Raw genomic sequence first — 9,716 nt, forward strand, 5'->3', positions numbered from 1 at the left:
TACTTATCTCTCTCTGGTTCATCTGGTCTGGAGTGTGGTGTACAGAGCTGTAGTGTATCTATGAACGAGTATTGATTGTCTTACTTATCTCTTTCTGCTTCATCTGGTCTGGAGTGTGGTGTACAGAGCTGTAGTGTATCTATGAATGAGTATTGATTGTCTTATTTATCTCTCTCTGGTTCATCTGGTCTGGAGTGTGGTGTACAGAGCTGTAGTGTATCTATGAACGAGTATTGATTGTCTTACTTATCTCTCTCTGGTTCATCTGGTCTGGAATGTGGTGTACAGAGCTGTAGTGTATCTATGAACGAGTATTGATTGTCTTACTTATCTCTCTCTGGTTCATCTGGTCTGGAGTGTGGTGTACAGAGCTGTAGTGTATCTATGAACGAGTATTGATTGTCTTACTTATCTCTCTCTGGTTCATCTGGTCTGGAGTGTGGTGTACATTGCTGCAGTGTATCTATGAACGAGTATTGATTGTCTTTCTTATCTCTCTCTGCTTCATCTGGTCTGGAGTGTGGTGTACAGAGCTGTAGTGTATCTATGAACGAGTATTGAGTGTCTTACTTATCTCTCTCTGGTTCATCTGGTCTGGAGTGTGGTGTACAGAGCTGTAGTGTATCTATGAATGAGTATTGATTGTCTTACTTATCTCTCTCTGGTTCATCTGGTCTGGAGTGTGGTGTACAGAGCTGTAGTGTATCTATGAACGAGTATTGATTGTCTTACTTATCTCTCTCTCTGGTTCATCTGGTCTGGAGTGTGGTGTACAGAGCTGTAGTGTATCTATGAACGAGTATTGATTGTCTTACTTATCTCTCTCTGGTTCATCTGGTCTGGAGTGTGGTGTACAGAGCTGTAGTGTATCTATGAACGAGTATTGATTGTCTTACTTATCTCTCTCTGCTTCATCTGGTCTGGAGTGTCGTGTACAGAGCTGTAGTGTATCTATGAACGAGTATTGATTGTCTTACTTATCTCTCTCTGCTTCATCTGGTCTGGAGTGTGGTGTACAGAGCTGTAGTGTATCTATGAATGAGTATTGATTGTCTTATTTATCTCTCTCTGGTTCATCTGGTCTGGAGTGTGGTGTACAGAGCTGTAGTGTATCTATGAACGAGTATTGATTGTCTTACTTATCTCTCTCTGGTTCATCTGGTCTGGAGTGTGGTGTACAGAGCTGTAGTGTATCTAGCTGATTAGTTACCTCCTCTGCCCAACGACAATTCACCAACTCATGTAACTGTAAAGGAGCCCTACAATAGAATACATAGCATTGAGTTACATGGTGTACTGAAATATTGTCATCCATCTACACAAATGTTTGATATTTACATCAAGCAATTTGATCCTGATTTCAACCCATTATTTAAAATTGTTGTCATTGCCATGCATGATATTCCACCACCTTTAGCATTTGGTTTTGAGTCCAATGTAGCCAAGGCTTTAAGACATAAAAATGAGCAAAAACTTTTCACGAGTTGTCCTAGGAATGTGAACGAACAAACAGTCTTACATGTACATGTAGTTTTGATCATCTTACCTACAATGAGGACACTGGTATCTCTGTTCAGTCAGCCATCTCTGCAGACACAAATATACAAAAACAAGGTTTTACAACAAAATCAAATATCAGTTTCGTTGAGGGCTTAGACGTCAATACCAATGCATCAATGCAATATAAAGTCCTTAACCCAAATTGTGTAAAAGATTGCCCCTAGTAGTTGCACACTGGCAAACACACTTGAAGGAAAAACAAAGACTGTATATTATGATAATATTTTCTGGTTGCTGACTCGTTTTTCATAGCTCTTGAAAACTGTTTTGTTCAATTTATTTTACATGAGAAACTTGTCAAGATGATTTGAATGTCCTATGTTCAATTTAGTAAAATAGATTGAATCATCACAGATGAACACTTGTACAAAAATGTCCATGAATTCTAGACGACTTGGCCGATTGTTTTTTTTAACTAACCACAAATTATGCATTTGCCACAAATTTGGCCCGTATACAAATTTGACTGGATGTTTTTTGGGAACTTTCAGTATCAATCCTACCAAGTCTCATGCATTAGGGGTGAGACTCACGCATTAGGGGTCTGTCTCAAGCTCTCATGCACCGCAAACATTTTCTCACGCATTGGGGTCAGACCAGGAAAAAAATTAAAATATTGCACAATCTTCAGATTACACAATTTTTCAGAATTATTAACTTGAGCTGGCATACAAACAGAGTGCAAATTTGCAAATTGTGCATGCTTTTTGCTCTCTCAGAAGATTCAGCTGACAATAAGTAATTTGGCAATTCGGCAGAGCGCAAAACATGAATTGCGCACAAGTTTGTCCCCATTTCGTTTAGCAAATTAGTTGAATGTGCTCCACGAGCGTAGGCTCAAAACAACAGGCAGAAGTCATGAGCGGAGGGTTTTGATTAGCTGGAATTTTGGCTTTTGAGGGGGAAATAATCCGACACAATCATACCTCCACATTAACCAGCAACATCTCCTGTGTACCTCATGTTAGTTTGAAGTATACTGAAGAGGTTTTAAGTGCATTCTTTTTATTTAGCCCATATGGTCAGATGGTACAGTAGTTACAAGCAAGACTGTGACCAACAGTGGCTGTAATGACAAGAAACATGAACACTTACCCTGATACAGAGAAAGCAACACAGCTTGGAGCAATGTGGACAAAGGCGAGCATCTCGCAATTTTTCCATGCAGATAAAACATCGGAAGACCTCGGCCAAGCTCTTTAATAACAATTTATACAAGCAATGAGTCTCAAAAGCAATATGCATGGAGACATTTGGATCAAAGTGGAAAATACTAGCAACGTTAAACAAAGAAATTGGCCTTTGTTTACCCAAGTCTTAACTGACCTACAATGCATTGTTTGTAACATTGGATTGAGGGAGGTACAGTTCAAGTATCTTGTCCATACCTGGGATACCCATCAGACTAGAAAAATGTTCATTTTAACTTAAACTGTATCTCTCTCAAAACAGGTTCACAAATAACACAAGTTGAACTTGAAAACAATCTTGAGACAAAGGTTTTTAAAAAAGCAAATGGTGACCTCGGTGGGTTTTTTAAAGGTAAATAAATTCACATAGTCTAGGTGAGCAGAGCTACGTGTATAATGTAGACACATGTTGGTGGTCTCGCTTCTTTGTCTACATCTTTGGTCAGGAGTAACAGTCAGAATTTTAAACTTCCATATAACCAGGGAACACATTCAAGTTTATGATACACCTTAGACAAAATTTGGAAACCATCATCAAAGGGCTAGAAACATCAGCTCAGTTTTTAAAGCACCAGCAAATATTTGGAGGTCAAAGGTTCAAATCACTAATCCGTCAAGAGAATGTATATGCCCATAAATTAGTTTCCTTTGTGGTTCATTGTTTGATCAATTTGTATTTGGACAATTTCTGTTTTAAATCTTCAAACTACTTTTTGCCTAGGTTGTTATCCTGTCTACCCTGTTTTAATTACCTCCACTGTAGCTTCCTCCATCTCTAGTATACATATGTGGCAGACATACTTGGTGAATGAGGCAGGCAATATTGAGTGCAGCAGAAGACTAACAGTAAAACCTGATAAGATAGAATTGAAACACCATTAGGCTTCTTGTCAAATCTTCCAAGCTGGAAGGCGGAGCCGAGTTGAATGGAACATTACATCTTTCAACGAATGAACATATTTGCAATATTGCACGAATGACAAACATTCATTATTTGTTTTATACATGTATAGCACCCAAGTAGATCTTTGTCATTTTGATCGGAGGATACAACTTTTCAAAACAAACAAAGCGTAGGCCTACAATTTGTAATTGTGAAATTAAACTATAGCACTATATAAATTGACAATAGCTCTATGAACTGAACCCATTTTTTTGAGTCGGCCTGTTTAAGTATGTGCGTTCTGTACAGTTATTTTAAAACGCGCAGAAGCCGAATGCTACATGTATGTGCCTTGCAGTAAAGACACGCGCACGCAGTGATGTCTTTTACTCAGCAGGCAATAGTACTTTTCGGATCTATAGAACAGCATAGCGTGCAAGTACTTTTATTTGCTAACATGTGACGGACAATCCTCCAATCAAATGGCAAGGATCTGCTTGGGTGTTCTATTCAACTTTCAACCTACATGTATGACAATATACCGCTATAGCACGAATGAAAACATTCATATTTGTTTTATATAACATCCAAGTAGATCTTTGTAATTTTTATTGGAAGATACAGTTACAGCTTTCAAAACAAACAAACCATAGGCCTACAATTTCTAAATGTGACAATATTACAACAGTTTCTTGGTTTGCCTGTTTGATTCGGAACAGTGACTATGTGCGTTCTGTATAGCTCATAGGGATATAAGATAAAATAACTAGTTCGGCCGCGCGTACATATGCGGGTTCTGGCATGGGGCTGCCATTTGTCTATATCTCCCATGTTCATTTTCTGTGCGTTGCTACCAGCACATGATTTTTTGCCGTCACATTTAGCGCGTCCAAAGCATATCTCCCGTGTTCATTTTCTGCATGTCGCCTTTGGAATGTGACATTTTGACCACGTCAATGACGAACCAAAACTATTTCCACACAGGCAAACGCAATTGTGTACGCGTGGCCGATCTAGTTACATGTACTTTACTCTATATCTATGGTACAGCTATTTTGAGACGTACGCAGATGCCGAATGTAACAAGTGTGTATGTGCCTTGCAGTAACACTGCTGCATTACCAAAGACGCGCACGCAGTGATGTTGTACGCACCGTGCAATAGTACACTGTACTTATCAGATGGAACAAAACATGGATGGTGAGTGACGTAGCGTGCAAAAGTACTTTTATTTACTTTTGTGACAGATAATCCTCCAATCATATGGCAAGGATCTGCTTGGCTGTCATATAATCTTTATTATATCACACCTCTTGCTTGTTCTGTATTCTGGTTGGCTGAAACACGGTCACGTGGGACGAACTAAAATAGGCTAGTGATCGCACGCGTGTGTTTTGCGGGAATAGTACCAGAGCAATAGTCTTTGAATATAGTGCCCGCAGTAACAGCGCCCTCTCTTGACTTGAACCGTGAACAACAACTACAAAACTTCATTTTCTGTTCTTATTTGACATTTAAGACCGAGTTGTGTTATAAAACACATATTGACTGGCATAATTCGGTAACTAGTGTGCGTCTATTCCCCCTTGGGCCTGTGAGTGACCAGAAGAGGGACCTATTTCCCTCAAAGTCCCTCGTTGGAATAGACGTATACTAGTTACCTTGTTGCCAGTCAATATGTGTGTACTATTGCATTGCACAGATCACCATCTGCCTATCGCATCTCTAGCAATCACTCCCCGCTGCCACTCCAAGAAGCCCCCCACCTCTTGTTTGACGTGAAATGAGTCACTAACGACAAAACCCTAGCATTGAAATACTCTGTAACAATCAAAAACAGGTTCCACAAATTTGATTTTAAGACCTCAGATTTGGAATTGAGGTTGACAATTTCCTGATCCGTTCGTGCGCGTATAGTCTTGGTGCAAGACGTCCTCGTTTTCCTTTCACACACAGCGCAGCCAACATTTATTCTGATCTTCCTGCAACTTGCAAGTCATTTTTAATTACCGTGAAATATAATCGGTGTCATGTCCACATGAAAAGAAAATAATGAAGGCCGGTCACTTCTGTCAGAGCATAGAGCATCTTGCTCTATGGTCACAGTCAGACAATTGGGGTACGAAGTGACTTGGCCTTGGGTACGAAGTGACTTGGGTACCACAATTTAGGTATGAAGTGACTTGGGTCTGAAGTGCCTGGGGTCTGTAGTGACTTGGGTACGAAGTGACCGACATCGACTGAAAACACATGACACCAGGTTTTATTACAAGTGCAATCCTTGTTATTTATATGTTGCAACTAACCAGTGGAGCCTTACGTGTTTCTAAGTTTTGGTCAAGGGAGAGGAGACTTGTCTTTGCTAGCCCACCTTGTTGAGCTGTTAATGGCTCCGCTTTTAACTTCGGTCTCATCACTGTCACCATTACAGCCCACCTTCGATAAATGTCTTAAACGCTAAGTTTTCAGAGGTTGCAAAATGCGTGGTAGTTTTATTGCAAATTTCTTCCATTTAAAAAGGTCCTATACTACTCCAACATACATGTACCTCATTTTATTCCTTACATCTGTGGAATTACTATGACACATAACAGGGCTTACTTAATGATGACTTTGTCCAGATGCGATGATTTGAAAATTGATCAAAAAAAACGTGTACAAAAATTACATTTAACGTGACATGATCTTGGGCGCCGCCATCTTTTAATGATTCTCCTCCCTGTTGATCGTGGGCGCCCGGCAAATCTTGCAAGTCATGAATATCCATAAGGTGATGTCATGATCGCTAGGCTTATGTGCGTGTACAGTAAAAACTGAATATGTATTTAACTTAAGGTGACGTAGCGATGCACTGTATCTGGAAACTACCACCGCGCAACGTCACCTCATACATATTCATATTTACTTTGTACACCACACAAATTGATAAATCAGCGTAGCCATACCGCATCACGTGACATTACCTCTTGGATATTCATGACTTGCAAGATTTGCCTGGTGCCCTGACTTCTCACGTCCAACAAGAGGAGAATCATTAAAACATGGCGGCGCCTAAGAACATGTCACGTTAAATGTAATTTTTGTACACGTTTTTTTGGACCAATCACATCTGGACAAAGTCATCATTTAGTAAGCCCTGCTATGTGTCATAGTAGTTTCACAAATGTAAGGAACAAAATGAGGTATGTTGGAGTAGTATAGGACTTTTTTAAATGGGAGGAATTTGCAATCAAACTACCACGCATTTTGCGACCTTTGAAAACTTAGCGTTTAAGACATGTATCGAAGGTGGGCTGTAATGGTGACAGTGATGAGACCGATAATAAAAGCAAAGCCATTAACAGCTCAACAAGGTGGGCTAAGTCTTTGCTTGCCAAGTCATACCACAAACATTTTATCTAGGACTAGAGACTGTCTGTTTATACATGTACATCGCGCACAGAAGGTAAAAGATTAGCCTCGATTCTAGGGACACCTTGAAAACAGGGTATCCGGAGGGTTACAAAGCTCCTGCAATGTGTGCAGGACGAAATGGTTAAAAACGTACAATTTCAGCAGATTTGCTCCAGATTCGGACTCAGCGCTGCGTGTGGTACATTCTGTATCCCTGCAACTGTGCAGCCATAGTCTTGTACAAGCGGCGAGATGCGGAAATCAGAGAAATAGAGCGCCCGCTAATGTTCGATAATTACAAGCGTGTACAGTTTTTGCCAGGCATAGATCGGAACGTTGGTTGTGTGTGACCGCGCAACACCAATGGTCTTGGAACCAAAACTACGGCTGCACAGTTACCGGGATACACAATGCACCACACGCAGCACTGAGTCGTTGACCCCGGTGACGTGCACACACAGCCGGAGCTCCCCCCCCTTTGATTCAAATTTTCAACCTGGGACATTTTTTACTCTTTCGATCGGGGATCTGGTTTTTGTCCTTTTTCTTCAAATTATTTCCTCAATGGTGTTTTTAGTGATATGATAGGATTCATTAGACATTGAGGATCAAGTTCGTGTTCCTAGAATTTGTGTCATGATTTTCAAAAGTGGTAAAAATGGAGCAAATCTGCTGACTAGCTGTCGAAATTGTACGTTTTTAACCATTTCTCCCTGCACACATTGCAGGAGCTTCGTAACCCTCCGGCCTGTGCGGCCGTCGGGAGGAGGGTTATGTTATCGCAACTACGTTATACGGTACGAGCTGACCTGGGTACGAGTTGACCTGGGTACGAGTTGACTTGGGTACAATAATTTTGGTACGAGTTGACTGGACGTCTAGAATAATAATAATAAAAATATGACTATCGAAAACATAATTATAGACCTATTTACGTCTATGTATGATGATCGAATTCATGTTGATGATCCGACGAATAACAAATAAAACACGACTCAATCAAAGTTTTGTGAAATGTGCATCCATTTTGTCTGTCTGTATCTGTATCTGTACATTGCTAATTCATACTACTTTACCTCAATGAATGAGCTAACTTCATCCCTGGGCCTGGCGTGTCTGGTAAAACCTGGATTTTACCTTGCTATACGGCCTCCAGATTATGGTTGTTTCGTTGTCGAAACAGCTTAAAAATAACTTTGCACGTACGTCTGGGTGTTAGACTATAGACTGGGCCCCTGTTGTAAAAACCGAAAAATGAGGGCGCACCCGCGACGGCTCGAATGGGCTCTCGAAGTGCGTCGGCGCTCGTGAAAAGGGAGCCTTCGTAAACGCGACGGTAGTCACACACGACGGAAGGTAGCATGACACGGTAGTCCGGATATGCTCACGCTTGAGTGCTCACGTCGTGTATGTTGTGGACCGCCCGGTGACTATAGGTGCGTTCGTTTAGCTTCCCTGGGTCGACCCCGGTGTGTGAATGGGTTTTTTTCCAGGACGAACGTGTGCAGATAATTACCCATCACGTTCGTCCTGGAAAAAAAAACCGCCACACACCGGGGTCGACCCAGGGAAGCTAAACGAACGCACACATAGAATTTACTTAAGTCCCGTACCGTGAGGTTCTTTTTATAATAGCCAGTCATTGCCGTATAGAGAACCCGGATGCCTGGCCATTCTCGGGACCACAACATACATTTTTGACGTCGGATATTGATTGGGGACCTCTCGCACGAGAACGGGGCTTGAATCCAGTCTACCACGTCTCAGTGCAGTGTTTCCTAACCAGACGGAAACCAGTCATCTCGCCCCCGGCAAAGTTGCCCTCTACAAAGTCGCCCACTCCGTGTACAAACTCGCCCGCTTACAATGTCGCCCCCTACAAAGTCGCCCCCGCGACACAGTCGCCCCGACAAATGTTCCATCCCCAAGTGACAGCTTAGTGATGGTTTTGAAAGACATAAAGTGAAACACAGCAGTATATGGAACTGGCTGTCACTCAAGCTCTAGATACAATAAATTAAGTGGAACTAGATGGTTGAACCTGACTCGCAAATTCATAAAGCCTACTGACACCCCATCACGGGTCGGCCGACAGGAGGTGCCGCACTTTTGTTACAAAACCATGCTTGCCCCACGGAGTTGAACGCGGTAAAGTTTGAAACTACATCTATAATATTGTCCTATCCCCAAGTGACAGCTATAAGTGATGGTTTTGAAAGACAGAAAGTGAAGCACCACAGACATTGGCCGTGGGTGGGGGGAATTGAAAAAAAGGTGATTGCGATCTTATTCCTGCAGTAGAATCGTCCTAATTACGATGTAAAAAAAAAAATGAAATTTACTGCTGACGCATTTTGCGTAGGTAAACAAAATGACAATTGCATCATTGCTCTTTCGTGAAACCCCTTCGCCCAATCCAGGCAAATTTGACGTCATGCGTTTTTCCGTTTTCACGAACAGCCAGTTTGGAAACGGTTTCACGAGTGACCAAAGTGATTTCGTTCTGAAAATCTCGGATTGTGTGGTCTGTGGGATGTTCGTGAAAACGGTAACGTAAGGGTTAATAATATAATTAATTTTAGTTCCGATCAGCTTTTTGCAAAAACGAGCCTTTTTTTGTCTGCGCCGAATTAATTGCAAAATCCATCTTGTTCTTATCGTTGTTCATTGGTTGGACAATTTCAAAATTT

General features: G+C 41.4%; 1 protein-coding gene across 1 annotated transcript in view; it reads right to left on the minus strand.

Annotated features, from left to right (window-relative positions):
* LOC117289909 (E3 ubiquitin-protein ligase TRIM37-like) overlaps positions 1–8,219 on the minus strand; it is a 59,102-nt gene extending 50,883 nt beyond the window's left edge. Inside the window, exons 1-5 of the mRNA XM_033771111.1 lie at positions 8,103–8,219; positions 3,503–3,603; positions 2,656–2,757; positions 1,547–1,587; positions 1,140–1,259 (exon numbers count right to left, since the gene is read on the minus strand). Coding sequence (XP_033627002.1) covers positions 1,140–1,259; positions 1,547–1,587; positions 2,656–2,757; positions 3,503–3,523 — 284 coding nt within the window. The 5' untranslated portion in view covers positions 3,524–3,603; positions 8,103–8,219. The remainder of the gene's footprint in view (positions 1–1,139; positions 1,260–1,546; positions 1,588–2,655; positions 2,758–3,502; positions 3,604–8,102) is intronic.
* Between the last annotated feature and the right edge of the window lie 1,497 nt (positions 8,220–9,716).

The sequence above is a fragment of the Asterias rubens genome, chromosome 5 (assembly GCF_902459465.1).
Source record: "Asterias rubens chromosome 5, eAstRub1.3, whole genome shotgun sequence".
NCBI classification, from domain to species: domain Eukaryota; kingdom Metazoa; phylum Echinodermata; class Asteroidea; order Forcipulatida; family Asteriidae; genus Asterias; species Asterias rubens.